We start from the raw sequence: 17,950 nt of genomic DNA on the forward strand, positions 1-17,950 counted from the left end.
AAACACCACACGGAAAAGAGGAAAGAAAAAAAAAAAAAAAAAAAAGAAACAAGAAGGAGAAAAAGAAAAAAAAACCAGCGAACAAAAAAAAAAAAAAAAAAAAGAAAGAAAGAAAATAAATAAATTAAATAAATAAATAAATATTAAAAGGAAAAAGAAGTCCCAGGACTAACATGGTCTCTCCACCCCTATCTCTTACAAAATCCTCCTAGAGCAGGCCTAAGACAGGGACCAGAGTACAGCACCTCAGGGTTGGAAGGGACCCTGAAGATGACCCAGACCAAGCACCATCTTACAGATGTGGGAACAGATGCACAGAGAGGTGACTCAACCCGCAGTGGTCACACAGCAAGTTAGCAGCAGAACGTCCACAAGAGCCTAGGCCTCCTGGCTCAGGGCAGCATCCTCCAGCCCACTATACAGCTTCCCCAGCCAAGCCTGAGAGATGTAGATGGATGCTCCAGACATCTGAGGACAATCAAATGAAGTTCTCAGGCTCCCCACTACCTAGGCCATGAAAGGCAGACTGTTCCCGTTAGAATGATAATGGGAAAGATCCCACTACCTTCCTTATACCAGAATATGAAAGGGTAAAGGGGGGAATGTGAAGAACACCTTTGGTTATGCACTTGACCTTCCTGGGGCTCAGTTTCTCATCAGTGAAATGGGAATAATCACACACACCTAACTGCTGGCTGCAAGGGATTACTAGATAAAAGGGATTACAAGATACAATGGGCTCGAAAGCACTGTATAAGCAGTATGTGATGGACCATTCGTGCATTTTAGTGGGAGAAGGGGTGAGAAAGAGATGCTCAAATCCTGAGCCCCTTGACACTGTGGGTGGTAGCCATGCATCCCGAAGGGGACAGCCTGACCCACTTTTTGGAGGCTGCCTTGCCAGGGGTGAGGCCATAACGCCCAGACTCCCCAGGAGAAAGCTTTTGGTTTCCCACTGAGGTCCCCAACCCCAAATCTCAAGGTCTTTCCTGCAAACAAACTGAGGCTGGCTTCTGAGTGTCTTCGAGGTCAGCAGACAAGAAACAAAGGAGATGGCAGAGAGGAGATGTGGAAGTTGGGGTCCACATTTAGCTCACCTCAGGCTCCGGGAGCTCAGGAAAGGCCATTTTTAGGTATTGGAGACGGGCTGCACGGAGGGCATTGAACCAGTCCACTATCTCCTGCAGAGAAAAATACAAAGGACAGATGGACAGCCAATGAGACAGAGTAGTGGGGGAGCTGAGGCTGGAGGCAAGAAGCCAGCTGGACCTTCAGGTCTGGGCACATGCACGCATCCCCAGTCCCACTCAGGAGCCTGTGGGCTGTTCGCAGGCATCTGGGAGGACAGTGCCCGAGCCCAGGGGCATCACCTGAGCAAGTGGGAAGCCACTGACAGGGAGATCCCCAGAGCCATGGGAAAGGACCAAGGCGGACCACATAGGAGTTATGCAATGGCCTAGGACAGTGCTTGGCTCTTTCTAATGTGTGTATGAGGATCTCATTAAAACGCAGATTTGTATTCAGTGGGTTTGGGGTGGGGCCTGAGATTCTGCATTCCTAACGAGCTCTCAGGTGATATGACGCTGGTCATTGGGACACACTTTGAGAAGCAAGGGTCCTCAGAGGCCAAAGACTGGCTTTCAGGTGGGGGCAGGTGCACCTGGGGATGCTCCTCCAATGCGGATGCTCATCACCTGGAGTGCAACTTGGGCTAAAGCTGGCTTGGACCTTCTGTGTCCCTCTGGGAGAACACCTCCCTCAGCAGTGTCCACCATCGTCTCTCACTTTATCCAGCTGGCTCTGCCTCTGCTCTGCCACTCTCCTTTCAGGCCTCCTTATGGCAGCCAGAGTGATTTTCGAGTTGCAAATCTAATGGAGTCTAGCTTAGAGTCCTCTCCACTCCCCTCAGGAAGAGAGTCTAAGTTCTTTGCCCTCTGAGCTCCTTCCATACAAAACCATTGCAATCCCTGCCCCGTCTCCCCCGCTACCCCATCCCAACACATGCTATTACCTTTCCCTGAAACACTCAGCCTCACCCAACTCTCTGCCCTCACCCCCGACACACCTTTTACCTAGAACACTCTACTCATCCTGAGGGTGAGTTTAGATATTGCAATAGATTTCTGCTCCACGCAAGCCCTGATTCTATGAGAACTGCCCCACCCATTCTCAGCCACACACCACTCACCCACAGTTGCAGCCACGCTTGCTGCTACGATTCTACCCACTCTTGACCACAGCAACTGGACAAATGCAGAGGCTGGACAGGGCTTATCAGATTCTTTCTCTCAGGAATTTGGAATTGGGGGAGCTAGCTGAAAGACTTGTTCAAATAGCTGCTGTGCTGCACTTAGATGTAATACGGCGATTGAAAAATTCGTTTGAATTTGGTTTCAAAGGTGTGAAACATCATTACCCTTTCTCTCTTGCAGGTCAAACTTGCTGGCCCCGTATTCCTCAGTTCGGAGCTCTCCTGTCCTGGGTGTTAAGAAACTTCTAGAGGCTCAGGCACTAAGGGAATGGGACCATCCCATGAAAGACCCACCTAGGCCTCCACTTTGGAAGGGCTCTTTGGTCACAAACTGGTGGCTCCGGGGCAGAATCCAACCTGCATACAGGTTTGTTTGGCTCCTGAAGTTTTGTCTGTTTCAGTCCTCTATACAGGTGTTCCTGTTTGCCACAGCCTTAAGGCTGTCCACTTTACTTTTCAATTGCCCACCTGGCTCCTGTGGGCATGAGTTTGAGCATCTCCCCTCGCCCCCCGCCCCTGCCACACTCCCATTTATGCCCATCTAAGGGAGAAGCTGAGGCATCAAGGGAAAGAGGAGACCAGCCGGAACCAGGTTGCTGGTAGCTCTACAACTGGGTCAGTGGTAGGGAGCCAGGTACCGTAATTGTCTGAGACCTTGGGCACTGCAGCAAAAGTCCTCGTAGCTTTCGCGCGGGTGGAGGGGTAGCCACTGGTATCCAGCCAGTCTGGACATGGGACTACAGCAGTGAGCCCAATGTGGACTGAAAACCAGGCATCTCCTCCATGTCTCCCACACTGCATAAGTCCCAAGATTCTAGTAAAGCCAAGGGAGGGAGCCGAGAAAGATGACTGATAATAGATTTCTTGGCAATTTGGGGAATGAGATCGTTGAATTTAGAGAAACAAACAAGAGAGACATTACTCGCACTCCTGGTTTTACAGAACAATGTGTTGCTGTTAGAGTGTGTTCTCTCTCTCCCTCTCTCTCCCTCTCTCTCTCTCTCTCCCTCTCTCTCTTTTAAACACACACACACACCACAGCTCCTGATTCTAATCTCTCAGGAGGCCAAGCCATACTACTGGCCCTTGAAATAAATAAACACTCCTATATCTTTCCTATTCATGTCCTGTTTAAGCTGGTTTGAGTGTTCTCCTTTTCAGCATATTCAAACAATTCTTAAATAGATGCTCCTTCCTCTGGAAAGCCTTTTTTGACTGCCTCCTTCCAGCCCCCCCCCCCCCCACCACACGGCCTCCAGCCCATCCTCACACAGCATCATCAGTGCCTGTTTCCCCATCTGCCTCCCGAGACTCTGAGATCCCAGAACCCCACTCATGGCTCTGCCCCACTCACGACACACCCCAGTGCTGTGCACATTGCGGGGAGGAGTGCGATAAGGATTTACCGAAAGAGTGAACCCATGAATGCATAAATGACACAGATGTGAAATGACTCACAAGAGTTTGTCTCCTTCTGCAGCCGCCACAATCATGAGCGAATTACAGTAGCAACTATCGTTTACAGTGCACTGTGATGAGATGCTTTCACGTTCGTGGTTCACGGTCACTCAACTCTCAAAACCCCTCTGGGAGGTGGACGTTATCAACCGTAAACAAGCAGACTTAGGGAGGGAAGGAACCTGCCCTAACAACACAGCTGGGAGTGGCAGAACCAGAGCCCCAGCTTCTGACTCCAAACCCAGCTCTTCAGACCACACCAGGAAGTCAGCCCAGAATATGGGGGGAGCGTGAAGCCTGCTGGGAGGGTGATCCATGGTCACCATCCCAGCGCTAGGGCCTTATGGGAAGATCGAGTCCCTGTATCTGGTTCCTGCCTCCTGCTGCCAAGGGTCCTTCCTCCAGCAGAGGCACTTGGGGAGGGGAAATGGGTGCAGGGCTCAGGAATCATTGGCTACGTGACTTTGAGCAAATTATTTAACATGCCCATGCCTCTGTAACACGGGGATAAAACATTTCCAGGGTTGATCTGAAGATTAAGAAATGATGTATAGTGACCGCCAAGAAGAGCACCTGGCACAGAATTAAAAAGAAACTCACAAAATGTCAGCCCCCACCTTTGCCCCTCCTCACCTCGACTTAGCATCCCTGACCCTTGCCCCGTCACATGACCCTGCTCATTCTGACCCAGCTTATTCTCTTGAACCTGTACTATTGGCCTGCTCTTCTCTGATGGAGCTGATTTCCTGGACCTTTAAGTGGTGTTTTCCCCAAACTTCAGTGCACATAAGGATCACCTGGGGATCCTGTTAAAATGCAGCTTCTAATTCGGTAGGTCCGGGGTGGGCCCGAGACTCTAGCTCTAAGAAGCTCGCAGGTGATGGCTAATGCTGTTGGTGCCGGACCAAACGCTGAGAAGCAAGGCCGTGGAGTGCGCCGCTGCCCAGGCTTTGATCCATTCCTCCTCCCATATTTGGAATCTCCGGCCCCACCTGACTTGCCATCCCTGGGCATAGTCCCTTCTGCTAAGTGGATGCCCCTTGACGGCTGTGCACCATCCAGACGCACCCCTGGTACCCACCAGGTTGCTCTCCCTGATCTCGCTCTGCTTTACTTGTACCTCTGTCTCCAACTAGAGAGCGACAATAGGGAATTCCCTGGCATTCCAGTGGTTAGGACTCGGTGCTTTCACTGGCGTGGGCCCTGGTTGGGGAACGAAGATCCCACAAGCCACGTGGTGTGGCCAAAAAAAAAAAAAAGTGACAATAGGTTAAGGTGAAGAGCAGCAGCAGATCTCAGGAGGCTGCTGAGCAAGGGGGTCAGCGAGCTGGAGGCTCTCACCTTCCCACTCTCGTGATACACAAACAGGTTCCTGACGTGGCCCTCTCTTCGGTAGGTGATCTGCAGCCCATGGGGGTTCCCTATCTTCTCTGTCTGGAAGGTGGCATTCAAGTCCTTGATGCTGATGACAGCTTTGGGCTCTTTACCCTAAAAGAGAGGAAGCAGATACTTAAGATGTTGACAGTCAGCAGGGTGACTTCTCATCACGTTCGCCAGGGAGACTTAACTGCAAACAGATGACCCGTGTGGAACTCTGCTTAATCAGATTGGCCTCTCTGAGCTGAAAGGGGGCTTGGAAAGACCTTAACTTAGAACTTTTCAAAATGTTTAGCCATAGAACTTTTTCTGAAACGAATCATCAGGAATTCCCTGGAGGTCCAGTGGTTAAGACTTGGTGCTTCCACTGCAAGGGGCACAGGTCTGATCCCTGGTTGGGGAACTAAGATCCCGCATGCTGTGTAGCCAAAAAAAAAAAAAGAATTTGAAACAAATATCCGTGGAAAGCAAACAAATAAAATAGATTAAACAAACAGATAAAAGCAGCTGCGGGGGCCTCAGGGCACGCCCTCCCACCCTCCACTCTGTTCTCAGGGTCTGAACACAATTCGAGCACTCACTGATGCTAAGAAGGCAAAGGGGAAACAAGTGCTTCCTTTCATAACTGATAAGAGAAAAAATGATACCAACGCTCTAGTCCCATAATAGCTGTTACCCACATGCAGCTATTAAAATTAAAACTAAATAAAATTAAGACTTTAGTTCCTTAGTCACATGCAGTCCCATTTCAAGTGCTCAGCGACCACCTGTGGCTAGTGGCTAGGGTACTGGACAGGTGCAAACAGAGAAAATTTCCGTCACTGAAGAAAGTTCTAGTGGACAGTCTTCTCTAGAGGGAAATTTGGTCGTATTTACTAAAATGTTGAGTGTTTTGCTTTGACCCACAATTTCACATCTAAGAATCTATCCGAGGAAGTAATTGCATTACTATGCAACACGTATGTCAAAAGATGTTTACTGCCATGTTGCTTATAACAGTAAAAAAATAAAAAAGAAGAAATTATTGAAACGTCCATCAATGATAATGGGTTAAATAAATAAATCATGGCAAATCCACACAATAAAATATCACAGAATTTTTTAATGGAAAATTTAAATCAATATTACTAATATGAAACAATGTCCATGATATCCATGTGTGAGAAATACCAAGTCCCAGAACTGGATGTATAGTAGGAACCTATTAATGCAAAAATTATATACACATATATATGCATATACTATATGCATATAGTATATATATAATGTACATAAACTGTATGTATATACTATATGTTTATTTGCACATACATAAGAAGTATGGACAGATTTACACCAACACTCTTCACAATGGTTTTCTTGAAAGGTTAATGGATGACTTTCCTTTGAAAATATTTACTATGAAAAATACTAAGAATACAAAAAAGGTGTATTTAATTTTGTCAATATCGTTCTTCAAAAGGAAATTTGTTTAAAAAATAAAACATTACTAATAGAGCCAAAATCCCTTTAATTACTACTTACCCTGTCCCTTTCCCCTCCCCCACTCCCCACAGTCAATCACTGTCATGAGTTTGATGTGCATCTTTCTAGTTCACTTTTTACACTTTTATACACACATACACATACCCATGAACAATACATAGTGTTGTTTTATGTGGCTTTAATTTACATAAATGGTATCACATTATATGGATCATTCTACAACCTGCTTTTGTCACTCAACGTTTTATGTCTGTCCATGTTGAGATATACCAATCTACTTGGCTCTTGTAAATGACTACACCAAAAGTTATCAATCTATGTTCCTGTTGACAGATACTGAGATTGTTTCTGATTTTTTGCTGCTGTCAGCTTGTATCCCTGGTATACCCCCGTGAGAGTGTCTCTAGGTCACGATTAGGAATGGAATTGCTAGCTCACAAGTGTGTACATCTTTGACTTACTGAAAACTGCCAAATTATTTTGCTAATGGCTCTCCACAGTGGTTGCACCAATGTACATACTGGAAGTAAATTTCCATCAATAACATAGAAGGTTTCCCCTTTCCCCATATCCTCACCAACACTCAATGCTGCCAGTTTTTTTTAACATTTTTGCCAATATGAAGGGTTTGAAATGGAATCTCATTGTTAATTTCTCTTATTCAACTTAATTGAGGTATAATTTATAAGCAATAAACGGGACTCACTTTAAGAGTGCAGTTTTTTTGACAAGCGTATATACCCATGTAACCACCACTACAATCAAGATCTAGAACATCACTATTACCCTAAAAGAGTTCCTTTTGCTCCTTTGCATCAATCCCCACCCCACCCCAATCCCAATCACTTATCTGCTTTCTATTGGTATAGTTTTGTCTGTTCTGAAATTGCATATAAATGGAATTATACAGTACATACTCCCGTATAAGTCTTCTTTGGCTCAGAATAATATTTTTTAGATTGATCCACATTGTTGCATTTATTAGTAGCTTGTCCCTTTTTATTGCTGGGTATATTCCATTCTATGGATATACTACAATTTTTTAATTCATTTATTTGTGGATGAACATTTGGATACCTTCCAGGTTTTGGCTATTACAAATAAAACTTCTGTGAACAAGATTTGTGGACAAATTTTGTTGTGGACATACGTTTTTGTAAATACCTAGGAGTGGGAAATCTGGGTTATATGGTTAAGTGTACACTTAACTTTATTAGAAATTGCCAAATTGTTTTCCAAAGAGGTTGTATCATTTTATGTCCCACCAGCAATAAGGGTTCCAGTTTCTCCATATCCTTGTCAACACTTGGTGTTGTCAACCTTTTTAATTTTAGCCATTCTGGTGGATACATAGTATATCTCATTGTGATTTTAATTTTCATTTTCTTGACTGCCAGAGAGATTGGGCTTCTTTTCCTGTATTTATCAGGCATTTTGGTTTCCTTTTCTGTGAACTACCAAACCATTTCCTTAGCCTCTTCTGCCAATGGATTGTTTTTTTCTTCTTGATTTTTAGGGTTTTAAAAAAATGTAATCTGGGTATTAATATTTTGCCATGTTGAAATATCTTCTGAGTTTTGCTTTCTTTAAACTTCACTTTTTTGTATTACCCAAAATTTTCACATAAAAATGAGTTACCTTTATAATTTAAAACTTTTCCATTTGGGTAAAGAAATAAAAAAAGAACAAAGGCAACTTGTTCTATTTTTAGACTGCTTTAGACGGAACAGGCTTAGGACTGAGAAACAGATCAACTTTTTCCAACCAAGGATGAGACTCACATCCTAACTCACAACAGCTACCGGGGTTCGATGGCTGCTCCTAACTCTGTAGCAGCACTTTTTCTTCCTGCCTTTAGTACTTGCAATATTTTTCAGTGATTTAAACTGAAGACTGAGAAGAAATCCCTACTCTCTCTTGGAGGGTTAATACTCTTCATCCCCCATCATTTTTCATCTGGCCCCAGACTGAGGCCACACTGGACAGATCTTCTGGCATTGCTCTGGTCCATCCAGGAAAGCAACAGGGGACATAAATAGTAATTTCTGCATGTAGGAAATGGAGTAAGAGGAAGGCTAAAGTGCTCAGAGCTTGTCCTTCTCTTACTTTCTTGGCCATTCCTTCACATTCTCTTTGCTGGAAACTTCTTATCTTTCCTCTAAATATTGGAACATCCCAGGGCTCAGTGTGATAGATAATCTCCAAAGATGGGCTTCTCCAATTCCTTCCCTCCTAGTTTGCACATGTCACTCTACCCATAAAGAGGTGGAATCTATATCCCCTCCTCTTGAATTGGAGCTGGTTGCATGACTTGCTTTGACCAACAGAAGGCAGTTCCTGGCCTAACCTTTGAGAGGCCTGGCAGCATTCTCATTTGCTCGGGGAAAGCCGGCTGCCACGCTGCAACAAAGCTTGAGCTGGACTCCTGAATGAGGAACAATCACAGAGAAGGCACAAGGAGGATGCCAAAGCACCTGACATGTGAGTGAAGGCTTCCTGGGTCTCCTAGCGCAGCCCAACCACTCCACTGATGTACAATGGGGCAGCCACTGCCTGCTCAAATTCCTGACCCACAGGATTGTGAGACACGATAGACTGATGTTTTGAGCGACTAAGTTTTAGGGTGGTGTGTCTGTCACTCAGCAACAAATAACTAAAATACTCAGTCCTCCGACATCTTTTCTCATCCACCCCCACCCCCTGCTTAGGTGACTCCAGCCAGTCCGGTTGCTAAACCAGTTTACATGCTGATGACTCCAGCTCCAAACTCTCCCCAAATCTCTAGACTCAGAACTTCTGAGAACTTCTTTCTCAGTCTCTATTTGTATGACTAATAAGCATCTCAAACGGGAAAGGAACCCTTGATCATCCCCGTAAGGGGCTAAGTCTTTGCCATCTCAGCAAATGACAAATCTAGACTTCTAGTTGCATAAGGCGAAAATCCGGGAATCAGTCCTGATTCTGCTGACTTTCACACTCCGTGTCCAATCCTTCAGTAGATGCCATTGGCTCTATTTCCAAAATACACGTAGAATCTGACCACTCTAACCAGCTCCGCCACGATTATCCTGATCTAACCCATTATTCCTCGCTTGGATTATTGCAATAGCTTCCTAACTGGCCTCTCTGCTTCCACCCTCGCCTCCCCACTGCTCCATTCTCGCCTCCACCCCCCACTCCATTCTCGCCGGTAGCAGCCAGAGTGCCCCTTTCCAAAAGTTTTAGTCAAAGCAGATCACTTCTGTGCTCAAAACCCTCCTGTGGCTTCCCAACAGCAGAGTAAAATCCAAACGCCTAAACGTTTTGTAAAAATATTCTGTGATAAACCATAGTAGAAAAGAATATTAAAAAAAGAATGTAAATGTTTTGTAAATCATATATCCCATAAGGGTCTTGTGTATAGAATATATAAAGAACTATTACGGGCTCCCCTGGTGGTGCAGTGGTTAAGAACCTGCCTGCCAATTCAGGGGACACGGGTTCGAGCCTTGGTCAGGGAAGATCCCACATGCCGTGGAGCAACTAAGCCCATGCGCCCATGAGCCACAATTACGGAAGCCCATGTGCCTAGAGCCCGTGCTCCACAACAAGAGAAGTCACCGCAATGAGAAGCCCGTGTACCGCAACAAAGAGTAGCCCCTGCTCACCGCAACTACAGAAAGCCCGTGTGCAGCAACGAACACCCAACACAGCCAAAGATAAATAAACAAAAAAATTTTTAAAAAAAGACCACATATTGTATGATTCCATTTGTATGAAATGTCCAGAATATGCAAATCTATAGAGTTAGAAAGTAGATCAGTGGTTGCCTAGGGCCGGGGGAGGGGAGTGGAGTGGAGAACTAGAGCTAACACATGTGGGGGTTCTTTTTTTAGGGTAATGAAAATGTTCTCCATGAATATATTGAAAGCTATTAATTATACACTTTAAATGGGTGAATCCAATGGTGTGTGAATTTATATTTCAATAAAGCTGTTTCCAAAGAAAACTCCCAAGTCTTCCTATGGCCTCTGAAGTCTTCCACTATGTGAGCTCATCTCGCCCCATTTTTTCCTTGCTCACGCTGCACCAGGCATTCTGGCCTCCTTCGTGTCCTCTAGACTCACCAAATACATCCCCAGCTCAAGCCAGGGCTACGGCTCATGGTTGGGCAGTTTGTGCACTGAACAAAAAGCCCCCCGCTGAAGGTACAAGTGAGAACCGCCATGCAGGCTTCTGCTTGCCTAGACAGGGACCAGGGCTGCACCCTCTCAGAGGGGTCATCTTTTCTAATCAGCACACATGACCATGTTCAGGGCTTCTGTACATACTGTTCCCTCTACTTCTTCTACCCTTCAAATCCACAGAACTCACATTTATTCAGTTCTCTGCTCAAATGTCATCAGAGAGGCCTCCCCTGACCACCTGTGGTAGCACCTCCCTCTACCCCACGCTCTAACTCTTCACCCTCTTTTATTTAACTTCATATAACTTATTGCCACTGGATAGATTATGTATTGATGTATGTTTTGGTTACACCTGTCTCCATCCACTAGAATGGAAGCCTCAGGAGAACAGGAACTTCGTTTAGTTTATTGCTGTATCCCCAGTTCCTGGAATAAAGTCTAGCATAGTAGGTGCTCAATAAATATTTCTTAAGTACATAAATAAATGAAGTAAAAATCAAGTGATCATCAAAGGCTTAATCATGGACCAGTCTAAGCCCATTCTAGGTGAAGAGAAGGTGTGCTTTTTAGTGGACTGGATGGATTGTATAACAAGGAAAAGTAGCAGCGTGTGGTACCTAAGTCTCAGTGGCTGAGCTCATACACAAGACCAGGCACTATTGATCAAATGTAGACCTGGGACTTCCCTGGTGGTGCAGTGGATAAGAATCCGCCTGCCGGTGCAGGAGACGCGGGTTCAAGCCCTGGTCTGGGAAGACCACACATGCCGCGGAGCAACTAAGCCCGTGCACAGTAACTACTGAGCCTGCATTCTACAGCCCAAAAGCCACAACTACTGAAGCCCACACGCCATAACTACTGAGGCCCACGTGCCACAACTACTGAAGCCCACACGCCATAACTACTGAGGCCCACGTGCCACAACTACTGAAGCCCACACGCCATAACTACTGAGGCCCACGTGCCACAACTACTGAAGCCCACGCATCTAGAGCCCGTGCTCCGCAACAAGAGAACCCACTGCAATGAGAAGCCCACGCACCACAACAAAGTGTAGCCCCCCTTCACCGCAACTAGAGAAAGCCCGCGTGCAGCGACGAAGACCCAACGCAGCCAAAAATAAAATAAATAAATAAAAATGTAGACCTGAGTGGGGTGAGAGCCAGCGCTCTGGGAGGAGTAAGAGAAGACTTACCTCTTCTTTAGTGTAGTACTTCAGGAGGCCTTCTCTTGCCAGGAGCACAAACCTCCTTTTCAGGAACTGTGCGTTGTCCCTTCCCCGCTTCCATAGGAACCCTTCCCGGTTACCTTCCACCAAGGATGAGAAAGAGTGAACACTCACGGCTTCAAGACAAACAAGCAACTCATGAACCCCGTATCGTATGGTCTCAGGGGTGGAATGAACCTCTCACCTGCTGCTAAAATGTCTAGGATCTAATTTAGCTATTTCAGCTGCAGGACATGGGGGTCCTGTCTGGGGCCAAATTTGCAATGTTGTATGATTTCAATTGGGCTACCCTCAACTTTCTTCCTTGGCTGTTTCCTAAGAAGACATAGTAAACTCTAAGTAGGCTAAATCCTGGGCTTCCCTGGTGGCGCAGTGGTTGAGAGTCCGCCTGCCGATGCAGGGGACACGGGTTTGTGCCCTGGTCCGGGAAGATCCCACATGCCACGGAGCGGCTGGGCCCGTGAGCCATGGCCGCTGGGCCTGCACGTCCAGAGCCTGTGCTCCGCAACAGGAGAGGCCACAATAGTGAGAGGCCTGCGTATCACAAAAAAATAAAAATAAAAATAAAATAAGTAGGCTAAATCCTAAGAAACTGGATTGATTCTGAAGGAGGCCCAACTTCACGTTGACATCAGCCTAATGAAACTCTCCAGAGTGTGGGAATAATGAGTGCCCTCTGTGCTCCTGGCCACTAGGAGAGCTGAGCACTGGCTGCCTCTGGTCCTCAAAGAGCAGCTTTGTATACTTTGCTCTCTGGGTCAGTGTCAGCTTGGACTCAGAGTAGCAGGGCAGAAACTGCCACAGGTTCAGGGCCACCGATGAGGTTGTGCCCTGCACAAAGGCGGGAAGGGAGGCAAAATCCAGTCCATGCATCTTCCCGAGGCTTGTGCCACACCAGGGCTTACATTAGCCAGAAGCAGGGTGTCTTATTTCTTCCTGGTCTGCCCGGTGGGTGAGTCTTTTTGCAATTTATACGGAAGACTCTATACACCCTGTGGCCCTGCAAGGACCTGAGACGAATGTGTTTCTCGGCCAGTCAGACCATAAAACCCCACCAGCCGATGTGTTGCTATTTCAGAGACAGAGGAACCCACAACTTGGCCTCTGTGGCCAGAGCAAGGGTGGCAGGTATATCTCTGCTGACCTTGTTCCTAATACACAGGCACTTTGTTTTCTAGAACGCATCAGAACTAGCCTTCAAAAGATGATGAAAATAACTTTACCTGGGGGTGAGATCGTTTTCCCCTCAGCCATAAACTCCTGTCTCTCATACTTTGCTCGAATCCATTGTTCCTTTAAGACCCTAAAAAGAGAGGCTCTTTAGTCAGCTGTGTCTGATGCATCCTCTTCCCACGGCAACTTTCTGAGACCCCGCAGCTGAGGATGGGAGCATCACAGCAGCTGCCTGCTCAGGCTAGCCAGGGATTCTCTGCCTGGGTACTATTAACATTCGGGACCGGGTAATTCTTAGCGGTGGGGGGACGTCTCGTGCTTTGTAGGATGTTTAGCAGTATCTCTGCTCATCCTCCACCCCCTTGATGCCAGTGGCACCCCCTCCCCAGTTGTGAAACCCCAAAATGTCTTCAGACATTGCCAGTGTCTCCCCAGGGGGAAATATCTCCCCCAGTGGGCTATATGCACACCACTATACTATTCCAACCTCAGCCTCAGCCCTCTAGGTCAATGAGACAGATAACAGCTCCCCTGGACCATCTACTCTGCCACATCCCACTGCGTGTTCATGAGCTTAAGCCAGGACAGTCCAAGAGCCTCTTCCTGTGGCCCACCCATGAGATCTGAGCATGCTACACTGGACAGAGCAGTGGTCTTAGGGTCTGACCACCTGGGACCTGGTCCCACTCTACCTACCATTTATCCACTGTGTGACCAAGGGCAAGTTACTTAACTCCTCTGAACTTGGGGAGTATGCCAATAATATTATACCTACCTACCCGTGAGGGTTGTTGAGAGGTTTAAATGCATACAAAGTGTCTTGTACTGTGCAGAGCACATGGTAAGTGCTTAGGTGGGGCCTAAGCAGCTGCTTTGGAGCAACATTGAGCTCAGGTGGGACAGCTCAGGTGGGACTCCGTAGAAAGTATAATAGCTGAAACACATTTGTTCTGCTAAAATACCGGTGGCTTCTTAATCAAGTTAGTTATCACCTGTAGGCTATGAGAACATCAAGTCAAAGGGACAGATCCTAAAGAAAATGCCCCATTTCACAGCTGTGGAAACTGAGTCCCAGAGGGGGCAAGTGACAACCCAAGCTATGAAGGTGGAGAGTGGGGCTTTCATCAGGTCTGTGTGTTCTCCATGACAGTACCAAATGTTTTCCTGGCGCCACCTGCTGGGCATGTCTGTAGAAGAGACCACCACACGGGAGATGGGGTAGTGGTGGGAGCGGGGGTGGGGGGGAACCAGGAAATCACCCACTCACATGCAGTCGTTGGCCTGGGGGATATAGTAGAAAGCAGGGACTCTGGCTTCATACTTGGCCTTCACTCGGAGGTTCCCATTGTGGGTCATAAACTGCAAGACAACAGCAACTTGGGGTAATGTTAGAACTTGAAAAAACGTGAAATGAAACCACGGTCTATTCTGAAGGCCACTGTTCTCACTGGCTCCTGGGCTGAGTCAGGAGACACTCCTCCCGGAGTTTGAGACATTTCCCCTCCTCCCCCCCACCCCACCCAGCTTGGTCATCTGTGCTGCTGGGAAGCCCCAACTTGGAGCAATGAGGTGTTGTAACAACCATGCTTCATACAGGCAGAGCACTTTACAGCTCTCCTGCATTAGTTCATTTGATCCGCTCAGCCATTGTAATATTACCAGCCCCGTTTTAGAGGTGAGGACACTGAGGCTCAGAGGGGTTAGGTGACTTACCCAAGGTGACACAGCTAGTCAGTGGAGAGCTGGGATTTGAACCCAGACCTGTCTAACTCCAAAGCTCATGTTCTTTCTCCCACCCCCTCCACAGATGGCCAGGACCACCAGCAGCAGCCCCTGCAAGTCCGCAGGAGATAGATGGAGCTGGAGGATGGAAGAACTTCAGTGCTTGCCCCATAGAGTATGTAGGTCAGGAAGATCACTGGGGGCCTTTGGCACCCAAGAGACCCAGAGGCAGATGTGCCAGGAGTGGCCCTGGCCAACAGCGCTCAGTAACAGCAGTGGCATATCTGGGGTGAGGGCATGTGCGGAAAAAACATCAGGGTTTTAATCCATGTCCCTTGAGCAGTGTGAACCCTATTCTCCCCTTCCCCAGTGGCCACTTGGCTGTGTCGCGGGATTTGCATGGGCTTTGGATCTCAAAAGAGCAGGGTCTGCATCCCAGCTGCGCCATTTATTCACTGAGTGACGCCTGGGCAATACTTAAGCCCCTGAGCTTCAGGGATCTCACCCATGAAGATGAAGAAGATATAACAGGGGAGTGATAAGGTACAAAGAAACGACCCTCAGGTTTAGGTGCTGGTTTCCAGTAGAACTTTCTCCTGCACCAGAATGTAAGCTCCATGTGAGCAGAGACTTTATCTTGTTCACTGCTCTCTCCTATACCCAGCATATGTAGGCTTACAGTAACGTGTGGAATGAGTGAGTAAAGTATCTAGCCCAGTGGTCTAGCACAGTGCATGGCACAGATGGGTACTCAGTAAATATGGGTCTGCTTCCCCAGTAGTCCCGGAAATCCTCAGCTAGCCAGCCCAGTTTAGTACTGCCTGCTCTCTGAAGGTTTCCTGGCCAGAATGGTGTTATCTGGGCTGCAGGTGTCCTCCATCTTTGTAGGTCAGGAGAAAAAAGTGGTCCCCTCCCTGGCTAGGGGGACTGGAGGAGGACTATGTACCATGAATCAGGATACTTCTGTTATAGTCCAGGATTTCAGCGAATGAGAACAGCAGCTGTTAATTGACTGTTTACTTTGTACCTGCCTTGAGCCTGCATTTAATCCTTACAGCAGCCCTATGAAGGGGTATCTTTATAACACAGATGTGGAAAGGGTTCACAACCAGCGTTAAATAGCGGGCTCAGGGCCTCATAGCTAGTAAGTAAGCAAGTGATGGAGCTAGGATTTGAACTCAGGGCCTCGTCTAAGGCAAGTCTAATTGGCTCCTTATTGCCCCTCTCCTGGCCTCAGTTTCCTTCCCTGTAGAATGGGAGCGCCCTGCCCACTGCCTCCACCCCAGTTCTGCTGTTCCAATGCTCTCCACCTGCGCCCCTTGCTACCTCCACAATACTGTCGTCCCAGAAGTCAAGTCTCACAGATTTCACTTTGCTGATGTCTGGGAAGTTGCGGTGGACTCCGGAGCAGTTCAGACAGATGAAGATGCCCAGCTTGTAAGAGGCCCAGTCGGGATCTGCGGGACAAGAGGACAGGAGGGGAGCTGGGTGAAGAAACCAGGGTTGGGCAGGGGGCGCCAGGAGAGGCAGGGCTTGGCAGTTAGCCTGGGGAGGTGTCCAGCTCAGCCCATGACTCCTCTCTTAGCCTCTCCGCCTTGGATGAACTAAGATCAGCATGAAACCCTCTGGTCAGCCCACTGGCCCTGGCGCGGCGGCGGCGGCCAGGATGAAGATCTTGGAAGGAGTCCCGAGGAGGATGGGGGCGAGAGGCTGAGGCGGGCGCGATGTGGAAGTGTCGGGACTCCGAGGAACCTAGAGGAGAGCGCGGAGGAAGGGACCGGCACCGAGGCGCCTGGCTGGGGAGCTGCGGGTGGGGAAGTCGGAGTCAGGGACGCTCGGGGTCCACAGGGTCGGAGTGCTGTGGAGCAGGAACGTGGGAGGACCCTGGGGACGTCCGGGGCGGGTGGGGAAGGGGCACTGGACCATCAGGGCAGAACTGGGTCCGGGGTCTGGGATCCCTGGTGTGTAGGATGTTTGGATCCGAGGGTGTGGGAAGTGGCTGGGTCCGGAATGAAGACGTCAAGGACCGTGGTCCGGGTGGGTAGGGTGTCTGGCAGGGGAGGTGAGTAGAATGGTCAGGGCACCCGGGGCCGGGATCTAGTGTCGAGGTCCATTGTGGGGAGAACAGGCGGCCCGGCCGGGTTCGAGTGGGAGCTGTACTGGCCGAGGAGAGGGCTGCCGGGGGCCCGGGTCCGAAGGTGATATAAGGGTCACGCGCGGATCCAGCGGGAGTCCTGGACCGGCCCGGGCCTGAAGGGAGAGGAGGGGGCCGGCGGGCCGGGGGCCGGTCCCACGTTCCGGACTGCACGCGCCGCCGCGCCCTTACCTGCCGCCCCGCAGTCGGCGCAGTGCGCGTTGCCAGTGCCTGCCGCCCGCAGCAGCTCCAGCAGCCGCTTCTTGTTGCGCTCGCGGTCGCCCATGGCCGGCCCCGCGGGCTCAGCAGGGCTCAGTCCGGCCGCCCCCCGGCCTGCGGCCGCCCATGGTCAGCGCCTTCGCCCGCAGGTGGAGCGGAACGCAAACCCAGCGCCTCTAGCCCGCCCGCGCCGCCTGTCCCGCCCCCCAGGACTTTAAGCCCCGCCCCTCCTGGACTTTCTGTCCCGCCCCCGGCGCGTCCTGTTTGTGGGCTGCGTTCCTCTCTAAGGCGCACGCCCGCCCGGCAGGGACCCAGAGCAGGGCTTGGAGTCGGTCACCCTGGACCGAGGTCAAATCCTGGACCGCCACTGGCTAGCGTTGTGACTGTGGACAACCTGGTCAACCTCTCTGGGCCTCAGTTTACACCTCTGTAAAAGAGGAATAAGGGCATATGTCCTTGGCAAATTAAAAAGGATCTAACTTCTGTTAAAGCGTTCTCCTGAGGTATTATAGATCCTACATCTACTCAGAGACTTAGAGACATTCATATGCCACCTCCTCAGGAAGCCCTCCTTGATCCCTAGCCTGGAGTAATATCTCCAGCTTCTGGTCTTGCTAGAATACCAACCGTTATTGGATCCATTTCGCCCTTTGGCCCTGAGCATTTTCTACCGATCTTGCATTACAGTTATTTATATATTTATGTTAATTCCTCCTCCCCTCCCAACACACACACAT

At 48.7% G+C, this 17,950-nt stretch overlaps 1 protein-coding gene across 3 annotated transcripts in view; it reads right to left on the reverse strand.

The window, feature by feature from the left end:
- Positions 1-17,400, reverse strand: part of ADAP2 (ArfGAP with dual PH domains 2) — a 23,571-nt gene extending 6,171 nt beyond the window's left edge. For 2 of the 3 annotated variants that reach the window (XM_024734952.1, XM_024734943.1), the window contains exons 1-7: positions 17,187-17,400; positions 16,187-16,317; positions 14,406-14,497; positions 13,189-13,268; positions 11,933-12,045; positions 5,051-5,197; positions 1,098-1,181 (exon numbers count right to left, since the gene is read on the reverse strand). In XM_024734952.1, the coding sequence (XP_024590720.1) occupies positions 1,098-1,181; positions 5,051-5,197; positions 11,933-12,045; positions 13,189-13,268; positions 14,406-14,497; positions 16,187-16,317; positions 17,187-17,280 (741 nt within the window). In that variant the 5' untranslated portion in view covers positions 17,281-17,400. The remainder of the gene's footprint in view (positions 1-1,097; positions 1,182-5,050; positions 5,198-11,932; positions 12,046-13,188; positions 13,269-14,405; positions 14,498-16,186; positions 16,318-17,186) is intronic. The other variant, XM_024734958.1, reaches the window with a different exon arrangement.
- Positions 17,401-17,950: the final 550 nt, after the last annotated feature.

This window comes from Neophocaena asiaeorientalis, unplaced genomic scaffold, assembly GCF_003031525.2.
Source record: "Neophocaena asiaeorientalis asiaeorientalis breed wild unplaced genomic scaffold, Neophocaena_asiaeorientalis_V1.1 scaffold129, whole genome shotgun sequence".
Lineage (NCBI taxonomy): Eukaryota > Metazoa > Chordata > Mammalia > Artiodactyla > Phocoenidae > Neophocaena > Neophocaena asiaeorientalis.